This window comes from Eptatretus burgeri, chromosome 5, assembly GCF_056783735.1.
Source record: "Eptatretus burgeri isolate ZD-2024b chromosome 5, Ebu_testis_v1, whole genome shotgun sequence".
Classification (NCBI taxonomy): Eukaryota; Metazoa; Chordata; class Myxini; order Myxiniformes; family Myxinidae; genus Eptatretus; species Eptatretus burgeri.
In genome coordinates, this window is record NC_140965.1 from 45,545,613 (window position 1) to 45,560,952 (window position 15,340).

Consider the following 15,340-nt stretch of genomic DNA (forward strand, 5'->3'; position numbering starts at 1 on the left):
AAAATCCAAGGATGTAATTCTAAGTACATTTGTATAATTAAAATATCCGTTAAATTAATAGGTTGTGGATAAACTTAAATGAACTGTGCTGTGGAATTAGTCATGGAAACAATTCCACCATTGTTGCATACGTAATGCAACTCAACTCTTCGAAGCCAGTTGTCATGTTTTCTTGATGATTTTCGCTTTCTTTGAAATTATGTATTCAAATTGTCTGACTAAAGTGTGATATATGAGTGATAGCAAAATGGTGTTTCATGTTTCCCTTCCGTTTCATAACAGCTGGCTGTGAACACAAGATGAGCAGTGTGGAGGGTGTAATTACAAGTCCAAATTGGCCTGATAAGTACCCAAGTCGCAAGGAATGCACGTGGACGATATCTGCCACATCAGGACATCGTGTAAAACTTGTAAGATATCTGCCACATCAGGACATCGTGTGAACTCACCACGGAGAATTCTCTTTATGTATTTGCCGAGGCAACTTATCCACGTAGTTTTGTCAAAACTCGTTCAAAACATGCTCTTATTTATTAAGTGTGAAAAAAATAAAAGACATCACAATGGTCCATGGAAAGGGTGGATATAAAAGTGTATACATTGAATTTTATTAAATATGACGGGTTTTTTTTTTAATGGATCATTCAGATCGTAATTTCACACCAACTCGTAACCTTGTTTTTTTTTCCCTCTGCTTGATAAAAAAAAACTATTTTATAATGTCTTGTATGCTCACACATGGATGGAAGTGTATTCATTTCCACTAAAATATTGAGACAGTTGAGATTGGAGATGAGGCACTGCCAGCCTCAGACTGCTTACCTCTGAACAATTAGGTCTTGAGTTGAATTGCTGACAGAATCACATGCAAGGTGCAAAAACTGATCCCCTTAACTCCAGACCTATCACCTTGTAATCAGTCAGGTCATGAAATCCATCATCACAGTTGACATGAAATCCTTCCTTTTCTTGAACAACCTCATCTCAGATCATCAATATTGTTTCAAACCAGGTCATTCCACTTTGGACATGCTGCTTCGACTAACCCAACAATGGATGGAGATCCTCAATGTCAGACATGAGATCAGGGCCATCTCTGGACATATCTTGTGCTTTTGATACACCCTGGCATCCCACCTTGCTCTCCAAACTCTCTGCCTATGGCAATCAAGGTCGTGGAATGACTTCCTGACTTCATCTACTCTTGTAGTCGATGTATGGCTCTCAACGAAATCCTTTCATCTTTCTCCTTGTCAAGGCTGGAGTGCCCTAAGGCAGTGTTCTGGACCAATTCCTATTCCTGATCTTCATGAATGATCTCTCTGACTCTCTGGAAAATCCTCTTCATCTATTTGCTGATGACTCCACCCTCTGCCATGATATTCCTCATCCTTCAGACAGGTAGGCAGCAGCCTTTTCCCCCTCTTCAAATTTGGCAAAATCACAAGCTGGTCAAGCACTTGGAATATGTCTTTCATCCCTGACAAATTTCACACTCATGACATCTCTTTGAAAAGACCATCTGACCAACCCTCCCATCCCCTGTCCTCTTGAGGAAGTCATTCAAACTCCTGGGTCTCACTGAGCCATGATTTTTCTTGGGCAAACCACATTTCAAAGTTGGCCTCCAAAGCCAGCCACCGACTGGGCATCCTCCATCATACAAAGTCCTTCCTTGGCACACCTGAACTCCTGTCCACCTACAAGGCCTTCGTCCGCAGCTTGTTGGAGTACTGCTCTCCCCTCTGGGCTGGCTCCCCTGCATCGCATCTTTCTCAGCTTGATGCTGTGGAAACCAAGGCCTTCAAGATTATTGGAATCTCCCGTGATAATCCGAGTATATGGGTCTAGCACTTTGCCATTGCAGACATGTTGGAAGTCTCCATCTTCTAACACCTCCTTTCTGGTCTTGCGCCCTCTGCTCTTTATGTGCTTTGTCCCCCCAGGTCTCTGCAAGGCACACATGGTCCACCATTAATCCCCTTCTGGTGAAACTACCTCAATCCAGGATCACTGCTGACCTCCACTTATTTGCTCTTCCTTTTTTCCCTGCCTGTGGAACCAACTTGCACATTCTCTTAAATCTCATTCTTCCCTTCAAGTCTTCAGAACTCCTCCAAGAAGACCCTCCAAGAGTCTTCCAAGTCCTCCCTCCCTCCAAGCTGTTCACCACCTTGTAAGATCGTCTCCAATCCACACCCATGATATTTTCTACACTTTTAAACCCCCACCTCAATCCCACTTCCTTCCAAATTTCCAGTTTTCCTTCCTTCGAGTTTCCTTCTGTATCCATCTTATACAACCTATGCATCCTCTCCTGCACCCCATTCCTACCCACACCCATTGTTTGTCCAAGTCTGCCACTATCTGTCGACTGTTCCTCTTGTCCCGTTGTGTCCTGATCTATCCAGTGTACTAGCTCTTTCACAGGCCTTGACTATGTATAAAAAAAGAACATCTAAACACCCATACCTCTCTGAGGTAGTGTCAGTAGAGGACACTATGTTGTGGAGCACATCGTCCTTTCAAATGTACTTTTAGTTGGCTACCTTTTCTATTTGCAGTCATTTGTAGATTTCAAAGACCCCATTGTATTTTTCACAAATAATAGGGCTTTGGCTCACTACCTTGGTCAAATTCCGTACACCATACATGGGTGAGTTGAGCATTTTACCCCTCGTGGTCTATAACTGTTGTGGGGGGGGCATCATGAGTGATAAACTTCCAGTGGAAAAAGATCACATGAAATGTAAATATAATTTGAATGCTATGCACTTGATACCATTTTTGAGGTATATTTAAGAAGTTTGATACGTCTCACTAATTTTTTTAAAATAACAATCCGAACACTCGCTTTACTCCCTGTATTTTTCCCACTCAGACTTTCAGTGACTTTGAAATTGAACAGCAGCAGGAGTGTGCCTATGACCATCTGGAAATTTACGATGGCGTAAGCGACAAAGCTCCTATAATGGGCCGCTTCTGTGGGAACAAGAAGCCGGAGTCACTGGTGTCTTCCATTAACCAGATGTTTGTGAAGTTTATCTCAGATGCCTCGGTACAGAAACATGGCTTCAAGGCAATGCACACCACTGGTAAGGACCTTTGGGAAGAGTTATTTAGAATGAAATAATGTCTTTATATTTCTTGAAAAGCACAGTGACATTGAAAGTAAGACAAGACTTTGTGTTAATTTTGGTGTTATTATGACGACTCAGATCTTTTGATGTGATGAGTGATTTCACAAATTGTTAACAATTGGAGTTGATGTTTTGCAATTACTGGCAAAATATAAGACTGCATCATGATGTTCTGGTATTCTTATCAGGGTTATTGTGAATTCTGATTTATCTGGTGTTCCACATCATTGATAGGTGTATATTTACTGGAAACATGAGGACGAGATTTGTAAAATTGGATGCACCATCTGTGAAGAGTCCATAAGGGCTAAGAAAGAGGTGACATTGCACATGATCAAATCAAATAGAGGCTGTGAGTCATGAAGAAAAAATGAGTTGGAAATCTCACAATTAAAAATAAGATGCAGTATGTTAAACCTTATCATAGTACTAATGCATTGCTTGACTACAGAGGTCCTCAAAACACTGCCCCCCACCCCCAATCACACCTCCCCCCCCCGCCATCTGTCACAAGCTGAGGGTTCAACCAAGCATCCCCACTGCGTTCCAAACAGCCCCGACCTGCTCCTCGCCCCTCCCAGCCCCTCCCTCAGAATGTGGTCCACCAATGTTGAAGGTCTCGATTCTAATATCACAGATCTCTCCATTCATTCAGGTGTCTGTTGCACCTGCAGACATTATAAAACGGAAATGTTCCTCTCGCAGAATGTCTCTGATTCCTCTTTTTTTATTTTGAGTTTCTAGCAGGGGACGTGGAAATGAAGGACCACTCTTGACATGAGAGGGCAGCTTGCAGTCCCTGCCAGTCATCTTGAGTGATCTGCCAGCTCTGACAATAGCCAGAAATATTGACTCTCACTAGCACATGAGCAGAAGAGGAACAGAAGGCATTTGTAGGAAATTTCATCATTACCAAGTCCAGAAGGGAAGATGTGCCATTGGGAGAAATCTGGGTCAGAAAGTTCATTGATTAGGTAAGGCCTATGGAGTCACAGCAGTCCTTTGTTTCATTGCCATGGATGGTTGAAGAGGTACCAACACCAAGCCAATTGGTAAGGTCACAGTTGAAATCACTACATATGAGGAAGAGAGAGTTGGGATGAGTGGTTATAAGGTGGTCTATGTTTGCAAAGAGTGAGATGTAAATAGAGCCATGTCTGTTAGGAGGATGGAAAGGCACACAGACAAACAGGAGGTGGTTGTGGAGAGGAAGTCGTTTCTTATCAGTTGTTTCGTTTGAGTGCTTAAGCCGCATGTTCTACATTGCCAGCAGCCATGTCTGCTGAACCTGAACCTGAAGCTGTGTCGCCATCATCTGTCATTTCTCTTGCTCTTTGAAGTATTGGTTTCTAGTGGGTATCGTTTTGCAACTTCTTTAGCCTTGTTTGCTTCACCTTTCTCTTTGAGCTACCACTTAAGTACTGTCATGTCCACGCCGGTTAAGTTAATTATCCCGATCCAGTTGTCGTGGACGTGCGGTTAACACCGACCTGGACAGATAGCTGAACAGTTTCCGTTCAAGGCAAACAGCCGAGTTCCCTGGAGATTATGGCGCACGTGGGATGGAGGGCGGTAATAACGCATAGCAGACAGAGGCACATGGGTTTTACTTGAACCAACAACGAATAGACAGACACAAGCAATTTTAATAAATAAGGGTTTTATGAATAGAAATCAAATATTTGTAATGGAAATAAGCCAACGTGTGAAAATAAAAACGTGAGGTAAACTCAAGCTAATTTTGAGATGTCTCCACACAGACTCAAATGCAGACAAGGGGAAAGATAAAATAAAAGAAAATCTCTCCCTTTATTCTGGCACTTAAGGTCCTGTCACACCTTGACGATTTAGCCAGCGTATGCCTGACGTATGCAAAATTGGGCTAAAAGGCCGGCACACGTCGAATACATTATGGGTAAGTTTGTATACGTTAAGAGCACGCTGGCAAACGTCGTAGTTCGCCGAGCTGTTCGACAAATTTTCCATGCTTGAAATTTCCCGACGTATGCCAGCATATGGCTCACACGTTTCGCATAACGCTGGCCATAAGTTGTAGGCACGTTACGCGATCGTTGACACACGTCGACACACGCTACTTGTAAGTTACTCATAAGTCAAAACACGTCAAAGAAATGTTTAGCATACCCGAAACTTATTTCTAATCTATGAGTAACATGTTGAAGGCACGTTACGCGATTGTTGACACACGTCGACACACGTTACTTGTACGTTACTCATAAGTCGAAACACATCAAGGTAATGGTTAGCGTCAGTGTTCCAGACTCCCTGTTTTTTTTTCTTTTTTTTTTTCTTCGGTATGACGGTGATGTTAATACTTCGATTTCTAGTGCGGTTATAATATAATATAATAATTAATAGGATGCCGCTCAACAATTTAAATCATAACCTCACTGGAAATCGAAGTGTCAACATGACCGTCATACCGAAGAAAAAAAACCCCAAAAAACCAGGGAGTCTGGAACATTGACGCTAACCATTACATTGAGGTGTTTCGACTTATGAGTAACGTACAAGTAACGTGTGTCGACGTGTGTCAACGATCGCGTAGCGTGCCTACAACTTATGCCAGCGTATGCGGAATGTGTGTCATACGTCGAGTACGTCGAGAAATTTTCAACATGCTGAAAATTTCTCCACGTATTCGGCATATGACGACGTATGCCAGCATACTACGACGTATGCCAGCGTGCTATTAACGTATACAAAACTTACCCATAACGTATTGGACATGTGCCAGCTTGGTTTGGCAAAGTTTTCATATGTCGGCATACGCTGGCTAAAACGTCAAGGGGTGACAGCGGCTTCTCACTTCGATGTCTCGTGCGGTTAAGATTTGAATCGTCGAGCCGCAGCCTATGAATAGCCTACGCCACGTGATCGTCAGCGATACGCTGCCGCGCGGTATGCATAAGTTAGACTATCGTTGGGCATAGGTTGTGAACGCCGACAACACGCTCAGCATTCTTTGGTATAAGTTATCCATATGTGATTAAAACCTTCTGTTTAGGTTACTAATACGTTATGCATACATCCAACACGTTATTATACGCCCAAAAATTAAAAAAAACATCAATAGTTCAGCGTACGCCAGCGATTTAGATCAATTTTGATACGTGGCCATATGCTGGCTAAAACATCAAGGTGTGACAGCAGCTTTTGCTGGGTGTCCAGGGATGATATTTTATGAGCTTGGCAATTGAACCTGCATGGGAAACCGCACTCAAAATGGCACCAAGCCGCTCTCTGCGTGGGAAACGTACATGAGGTCTTCAACCTTTGTGCAGTGGTCTTCAACACCAGGGCTCACCAACCGCCATACAGTTTCTTCTCTCAAACGAATATGCCAACCCGGCTCCTCTCTTCCACCAGGTCCGCTCACAACAATGCCCCACCTTCCTCCTCAAACACACAATGGGATAACGCGGAGTTATTGCTGAAATATGCGCTTCTCCTCTTCTCTCTATATTCATAAACGTACAACTTTGTGACTCAGCCAAACGGTAATGGCTAGCGTCTTGTTTCAGTACATGAACAAATTCACACCAGCACGAACTACAAAAATCACGATACTATTTCGTTGTGCTGAGAGGGGAGCAAAAACGAAACCCTCTGTCTCAACTGCGATCCTTACACCAATCAACTCTCTGCTCTTCAATCATGCCCTCTTGTCTCCCTTGCACCTTCTCATGTCACCCTGACCAATCCTAAGCCTCGGGGCGTGGCTTGCTGGTCCGAAGCCAAGAAGGTGGAGTTTTTGCCTGCTTCGGAACGTTCGGCTCTGTTGTTGTTGAAAACGTGGTTCTTTTATCCCTGGTTTTGTAAATGCAAAAACTTAGGAAAAGGTCACAGGAGGCAATCACACACTGGGAGAAATTATCCTTCAACCCTACCTAATTAACACAGCACCACCCCCATGTGGTGACACGTAATAATCTTAAGCTGACTGTTTTCCCTACTTAATTTACATAGAGATGTCTCTTCTTCATCCACGGACCATGATACACTATACAATCTTACCTTTACTATGAAGTTCCTCCACCTACCCCCAAAAAACCCAACTACCAACAATTCAATTTTTTTTCACTGCCTGTTAATTCTGATGGAAACTGCCATCTGATTCATGACGTTGCAAGTCATTTGAGTATTTGAACACGAGTTTATAAATTTTTTTTTTTGCCTACAGACTTGAGATTGTTTGATTACAGACTTGGGGAAAAAAATGTGTATGCCCAAAACTATCTGAGCTTAGGAATGAATAAAATAAAGAGAATGAGCACGAAAAAAATGACCACTCAATCCGAAGAACAATCGACCCAAACAAAGAACATAAAATCAATGGCAGATAAGTCGAATCCAGGCCGATTACTGAGCTTTTTGTTAGCAGATCACTTGGAGGACCAAGAGAAGCAACCCAACCAGGAAACCAGAAATGGAAGCAGAAGGAAGGAAATGGTGCTTCTCATTCTTCATGCCATCGTTGCTCCTCTTCCCAGCGTCTCATCTGTGCACACTCTGTCACTGCCTTTTATAGCTTTTGTCCGAATCACGTCCACTGCATCTCTCTTAAAGTCGCATCTCAACACCTGGCAGCATCCTTCACAATGGATTGATTTCAATGATCTTGTCAGCAAGACACTTTTCTGGGAACACAGTCCTTATGCAATGGACATGACCACAAGACACAAGCGTAATGAATTCCCATTCTTGTTGGATTCAAATAATTGATGAGTCACTAATCTAATTGCAAATTCCATCCCGCTTGAATTTCAGAAACAAACGTCATCATTTTTGAAGCATGTAAGCAACTTTTAATGAATGGCTCTACATGTAAAACGAGAACGGAACTTGGTAGAGTGCATATCTTTGCCAGGTTGACTAGTTTACATTTTGTATCCCACTGATGGGCCGGATCTGGATCCGAACATTAATCAAAATCAAATCACCTTGTTCTTATCACCTCACCAACTCGTCTACTTAGCTTTGTCATAAATCTTCCACAACGTTTTGAACTATCATGCCACATATCGTTTTTAGTCCCATCACTCAATGGTGAAGAATGACTAGATTTTGGTGAAGAACCAGATCAGGATACTAAAATTTTTCATTAATCCGTCCATGTCATACCTCCAACCTGTCCACCAAATTTTGTCTGAATTTGTCCACAACTTTTTGAGATATCCTGCTCACAAACACACAGACAAACAGGAGTGCAAACTTAACCACCTTATGTCCACCTTAGGTGGCAGAGGTAATGATAAACCAGTCATACTCCAGAAATAAATATCTAATGTATAACGTTCTTTCTCACCACTGACTCACTGACTGATATTAAAGATCGGTACCTTCCGGGTGACGTAGAAAGCTGAAATTTTGCGCTAATGGACATTGAAGCCGGTACACTGAGAAAAGTCGCACAGCCATCGGAAAACATCCATAAGTGAAAATAGAAGAAAATGAAAAAAAATGCAGGCGAGTGACCTGAGACAATGGAGAAGCACAGTAATTTTGTGTGCTGATACACCAGGAAAAATCACAGAACCGTCAGAAAGCATCCGTAAATGAAAATATAAATAAATGAAAAAAAAAGAGGGAGGGAAGGGAAGGGGGGGAGGAAGAGGGGAGGAGGAGGAGGGGTGGAGTGGGAGGAGAGGGGTAGGGGAGGGGAATGAGAGGGGAGGGGAGGAGAGAGGGGAAGGGGAGGGAGTGAGAGGAGAGAGGGGAAGGGGAGGGAGTGAGAGGAGAGAGGGGAAGGGGAGGGGAGTGAGATGAGAGAGGGGAGGGGAGTGAGATGAGAGGGGAGGGGTAGGGGAGTGAGAGGAGAGGGGGAAGGGGGAGGGGAGTGAGAGGAGGAGGGAAAGGGGAGGAGAGTGAGAGGAGAGAGGAGAGTGGAGTGAGATGAGAGGGGGGCAGAGAGGAGAGGAGAGGGGGAGCGGAGAGGTGGGAGGGGAGGGAGGGCAGAGTGAGGCAGTAAGGAGGGAGAGGGGACAGATGGAGGAGGGGGGAGAGCGAGGAATATGGGAGGGGGAGTTGGGGAGAGCGACTCTTCACGAGAGAGAGAGAGAGAGAGAGAGAGAGAGAGAGAGAGAGAGAGAGAGAGAGAGAGAGAGAGAGAGAGAGAGAGAGAGAGAGAGAGAGAGAGAGAGAGAGAGAGAGAGAGAGAGAGAGAGAGAGAGAGAGAGAGAGAGAGAGAGAGAGAGAGAGAGAGAGAGAGAGAGAGAGAGAGAGAGAGAGAGAGAGAGAGAGAGAGAGAGAGAGAGAGAGAGAGAGAGAGAGAGAGAGAGAGAGAGAGAGAGAGAGAGAGAGAGAGACACAGAGACACAGAGAGACAGAGAGACAGAGAGAGAGAGAGACAGAGAGACAGAGAGACAGAGAGACAGAGAGACAGAGAGACAGAGAGACAGAGACAGAAAAAAAAAAAAAAAAAAAAGAGAATGGTTGGGGGGGGGGGAGGGGAGGAGGATAAAAAAAAAACAGAACACTGAGGGGTGAAGGTTGCATGAGCAAAGGGATTGATATTGTTACAGCTGTGGAAATTCACAGAACACCATATAGGTCCTTAGATCAGTTATGTCGATAAGTCTGTGTTCAGATAGATTTCCCCACTGATGTTTTACGGGCAATTATTCGTGTGCAGGGCTGTGATCCTTGAGTTAGCCGTTATTCTTTTGCTATCGTTATTTTGGACCAACCGCTTCACAACAACCACCTCCACCACCAACATCGCTCTCATCAACTACTTCACAACAACCACCTCCACCACCAACATCGCTCTCATCAACCGCTTCACAACAACCACCTCCACCACCAACATCGCTCTCACAACCGCCTTCAGACAACCACCTTCTCCACAACCGTCCTCACACAACCACCTTCTCCACGACACCAACCACAACCAGCTTCTCCACAACGCCAACCACAATCTCCTATACCGCATCTCCCCCAATACCCAACAACGAAAGAACATCGCTTCACCTTCAACTCCGCAGGCGCCACCATCTTTGTGCTGTCCACGGCAAGATCGCTGCAAACAAACGCGGGGGTTTCCTTGTTGCCAGCGATGGTGATTTCTACCACGTCCACTCTCCCTTCAGCGACGATGATCTCTACCATGTCCGCTCGCTCCAAGCTTCGCCTCGGAATTCGGATCAGGAGATCAAGAGGGGCGGAGCCAGTGGGGGTCAGGGGGAAAGAGCGGAGATCAAACCTCGCCTCACGAACCCTATAAAAAGGCGCGAAGAGCGCCAGTTCAGAGCAGTCGGTCGGGGTTTGGTGTGGTGTGAATACCAAGGTACGAGTGGAGGGCAGTGAAGGTCTGGGTTCGCCAAGGAGACGGAAGCAGAGAGCGCGGCCAAGCCTGCCATGCCGCGCAGAACTGCACGTTCGTGTGCGGGACGTGGGGAGAGTCGGAGAGAGAGGTCGCCAGCCAGCATCGAACGGTCCGAAGTTATCGGGCTTCGGGACAGTCCGAGCAGCGCTGAGGGACGGATGGGCTCTTAAAGAGAGCATCAACTCTGAAAGAGCAAAATACCCGTTCATTCCTCTGAGGCATTGCCGGCTGGGCCCGAATCACCAGGCCGTCAAACGAGGCTTCGGCCGGACCGCAGTCATGACAGCCGCCGTAGGGACCGGACGTCACGGGTCGCCCCAGTGAGGCACCTCGAAGGTGAAGGTAACCAGCCCGGCCTCGCGGAGCTTCTGCGGTCATCACAGCTCCGTGAAATAAAGACCCAAGAGGTCCAGTCTACCCCTCATCTTTCCTGGGGTTTTCTCTTTGTTGCTTTTGAATGAACGTTGTGGCGCCATGTCCGAAAGTAGAACTGTTAAGTGTGTACATAATTGATCGACGGTAGTAGCTCTTTTGCATTGCTTTTATTGGTTGTATACTTGCGTGCGTGTTTGGCCTTGCATAATTGCATACCTGCATGACTGCATCACTGTTTACGTGTGCTTTGTAAATAAATGTGCTTGTTCAAATGTTAACCCGTTCATTGCGTCCTCTTCCCTTAATTGAGCTGCCGTTCTGCGTTCGGAATATTGTTGGTTTTTAAATAGCTGATAAAGTGATCAGGTCCAACAGGGCTGCGCGATAATACCCCGCTCGGTTATCCCAAAACGAAGCGAGCTGCTTAAGCAGCTCATTTCCAAGCGGCCCCGTTGAGGTGCAGTCTCTCGGTAGTCTGCCCACGCGATTAATTAGGTATATCGACAATTCGGCGATTAACCCTGTAGCGCGGGTAGAGTGTTAACTAGGCTGTGGTGTGCACTCAAAACACACCCGTAGCGGGATTCCGGCATTCGATCCAGAAGGCTGCGACTAGATTGTCCGTTCGGTTGGCGAGGCGGCCACCATTGGCTAGATGCGGTTGCTCGCACGCTGGTGGGTGGGAATCCACAACAATATGTTATGCTTGAAGACCGAACACACACACACACACACACACACACACACACACACACACACACACACACACACACACACACACACACACACACACACACACACACACACACACACACACACACACACACACACACACACACACACACACACACACACACACACACACTGTACACACAACCACACAACAAAGTTGTAAAGGAATCCGCTGGCACATCTGCAAAAGCTTTAATATCCCAGTTTCAGAAAATTAGTGGGAACATGAACCAAAACCAAACACTGAAAACATGGAAGTGCCGCTTATGTACAGCTGAATGATCCCATTGAGTGTGAACATCGAAAACAAAGCTTTACTTTCGTCTTTCCCATCATGGTGTGGCGATTCATTATTTCATAACTGAAAAAAGCGTGTGTGCGTGTGCTCGTGTGCGCGTGCTCTTGCGCGCACCCGCAAGGGTGCCGAGAGGGAAGGGGTGGGGGTGGGCAGTCAGGGTAACTTCCCCTTTGCCTGGACTTAAAGGGGCATCTGGTATATATTGCTTCTTCCTTGTGATCAACTCAGAACGGAACGTCTACACTTAAACCCATTATCAATATCAAGGACATGTTTCCCTGCAGTGGTACCTCAATCCAATGGCTAATTCACCAATGGACAAAAGTTGTGTTCTGATATATATTCTGCTTGAAATTTTGGTTTTGTTTCACATTAAGAGAATGAGTTCGCTTTGGAAGCCATTTTAATTGGATAACAGCTTGGTTTGTATTTCTCATCAAACCTTCAAAAACATTCTAAATTTTATGTTTTTAATGGCTTGAATAAATTGATTTGTATGATTTTCAAATGCATAATCTAATCTTGTACTTACAATGCTTTAAAAGCCATTTCCCTGTTTTTCATGGAATGGTGATGCAGCTTCAAACATTGTGATTATCATGATTTATTTTGATGATTTATATGTAATCAGCTTTTTTGTTTTTATCTGAAGATGTAGATTTAAAGAAATTTTGTTGAAATGTTTTGCGATACATTAATAAACTGCTCTGGTTGTAGAATGTGGTGGAAAGCTGCAAGTGGACGTCACAACACGGGAGCTCTTTTCACATGCCCAGTTCGGGGACAATAACTACCCGGGCCAAATGGACTGTGATTGGGTAATCACAGCTGCTGATGGATATGGAGTGGAACTCGTTTTTCAAACGTTTGAGATTGAGGAAGAGGTGGACTGTGGATATGATTACATGGAGATATATGATGGGTACAACACTGATGCTCCTCGTTTTGGAAGGTTCTGTGGCTCTGGGGTAAGAGACTTTTGTGTTTTTCCATATTTTGTGCATTATTTCAATATTTTGCTTGCAATACTTAGCTTTTGGAAAGGAGTCACTCAGGGTAGAGAAGAAAAGCATCCTCTGTCAGAAACCAGAAGTCATAAAAAGTAACCCAAAGTGTTTGTCTGAAATCAATCGGGTGTTTTCATGCATTTTCTGCATGTGTGCGTAATTTGGTGTAGCTCCTCCACAATCCTGAGATCTTTTAAATAAAATGAAAAAAGCATTTTTGTTTTTCGAATTATTTGAGGCATCCGAATTAAAACGTCAAGTTTGTCAGCACCATGTTTGAAAAGAACTACATGAGTAGGGCAGGCCTTATGGCTCTGGCTGTGAGGTCATCATAAGAATCAATTCAGCAGACGACATGCAAAGATTTTTGCATGCCAAAATTGCTAAAGTAATGTTTTGAAATACATTTATTAAGATAAACTTAAAAATCTGATTTGGTAAACCTTAGATCAAAGTCACTGTCTCCCCTAACCCCCACCCTCCCATCCCCATTTTCAATATCTCTCCTCCATCTTTATTATATGACTATTGAAGTGTTTACACACATTTCCTTGTTGTCTACTCTATTCCTTCTCTTCTCGTCTCTTTATATGTAAATGGGTTACATTCACTATAGACAAAGTAAATCACTACATTCCAACGAGTCCATTGATAAATATTATTACTTCACTCATCTATGCAGATAGGTTAATATTGATTCAGGATATAAAGGTGTATGCTTGAGTGTGGTTGTATGAGCACGTGTATCTGTGAGGTTACATATGTTGATTTTTTTTTGTGGGGGGGGGGGGTGTTTGGAGTACCCTGTTGCCTGTAAGAATTCACATTTCTCCCTTACCTCTGTGCAGCCTCCTGAAGAGGTCTTTTCATCTGGTGACAGCATCATGATTCGTTTTCACTCGGATGACACAATTGACAAAAAAGGTTTCCATGCTCGCTACAGCAGTAACAAATTCCAGGACGCAGTTCATGCCAAAAAATGATGGCCACAAATGGGCTCATTTATACATGCCGTGTATATGTAAAGAGATTGTTCCATGCAGATAAATTTGTGTTTTCGAAGCAGCTCTGTTTTACAGCAACAAAAAATTGCTTGCATTGAAACTTGAGGGATGGAACAAAACAGCAGACTGGTGTGTTCTACCTTTGGGGAGGGTGCTCATTCTTGTACATGAGTGCACAGAAAGAAATCGAGTTCACAGAAGCCACAAGACAAGCCAATGGACTGCAAAATCGTCCTCGTTTCGAAAGGTGCTCGAATGGCATTCATGGCTGGCAAGTGTTTCGGCTGCTTGATGTTTTTACTTTGTTTGTACGTCTGTTCTTCTTTTTGCTTGTGGCATTGTTTCTGGACTACTCACATTGATTGTCTGGCTTTGATATATAGAGCAATAGAATGGCAGATGAAATTATCTGCTGTTCTTCATAATTCTTAGATTTTTTTTTGTTTTGTTTTTTAACTGTGCGTCCCTTTCTACCATTGGTGTTGTGCACCAATTATATGGCAAACTGTGACTTTGGTTCTGGGGTGTGCTAAGGACATAATTGTATGTTGAAATGCATCTCAGTGTGCACTGCTGCAGAGGGCTGGCCACACCACTCAGCGAATCGGCACAGTCCACCATTTCCCACAGCCTTTTTGTGGGATAATTGGGCAATGTTTTATTGCCACACGGCATTGATTGTTTGCATTTGTTTTCCTGGCAGTTATTAAATTGATGCATAATTCAAATTTTTTGCAACTTTATAAAAGAAACTGGATTTCTTTTTGTGGTCTTTTTGTATTTATGCATTTTAACAATGTGCTTGTTTTATCATTTGTGCAACAAAGATATTGTACTTGTTTCTCTTATTCTGAAAAAGCACCCTTGAAAATGAACAATGTACAAGAAAAACCACATACACAATTAATACTGATGTGCTGTTTTTATTATTCATTTATTTCTTCTATTAAAATGTCATATTGACTTTGGTGTCTGTGCTACAAAACTATTAATCTTCCTTGTTCAGAGATTAATTTGTCAACTGAATTGAAATTGTATGATATTAATTATTCTGCCGAGCTATTATATAGCAATACCAAAAGTATAGAATCTACTGCGATTAACGATTTTATGAACTATTGTGGCCCTCATAGTATGACACAATTTACAAGTTAATTCATTCGGATCATGATGGCGGGATCACTTGTAACTATGCTTTCCCTCAAACAAATAAATGGCTATCTTTTTGAATCCAGTCTCTCAAGTCTACCTCATGGTAGCAAGCATAACTTTTAGATTTTCTGAAAAGAATGCTCAATGCAGTGGATGCTTTGTCGGAAAACCTCGTAGCAGCCACAATGACACACAGCAGCCATATCCTTCAAGTCACCTGGACTAACTTGGGAAAAATAACAAAAGTAGATCTCCAGCTATTTGAAAATGATAAAAGTAAAACT

General features: G+C 43.6%; 1 protein-coding gene across 1 annotated transcript in view; it reads left to right on the forward strand.

Moving 5' to 3' along the window:
- TLL2 (tolloid like 2) overlaps nucleotides 1-15,134 on the forward strand; it is a 245,338-nt gene extending 230,204 nt beyond the window's left edge. The window contains exons 19-22 of the mRNA XM_085881680.1: nucleotides 283-410; nucleotides 2,882-3,095; nucleotides 12,611-12,861; nucleotides 13,749-15,134. Coding sequence (XP_085737806.1) covers nucleotides 283-410; nucleotides 2,882-3,095; nucleotides 12,611-12,861; nucleotides 13,749-13,883 — 728 coding nt within the window. The 3' untranslated portion in view covers nucleotides 13,884-15,134. The remainder of the gene's footprint in view (nucleotides 1-282; nucleotides 411-2,881; nucleotides 3,096-12,610; nucleotides 12,862-13,748) is intronic.
- Nucleotides 15,135-15,340: the final 206 nt, after the last annotated feature.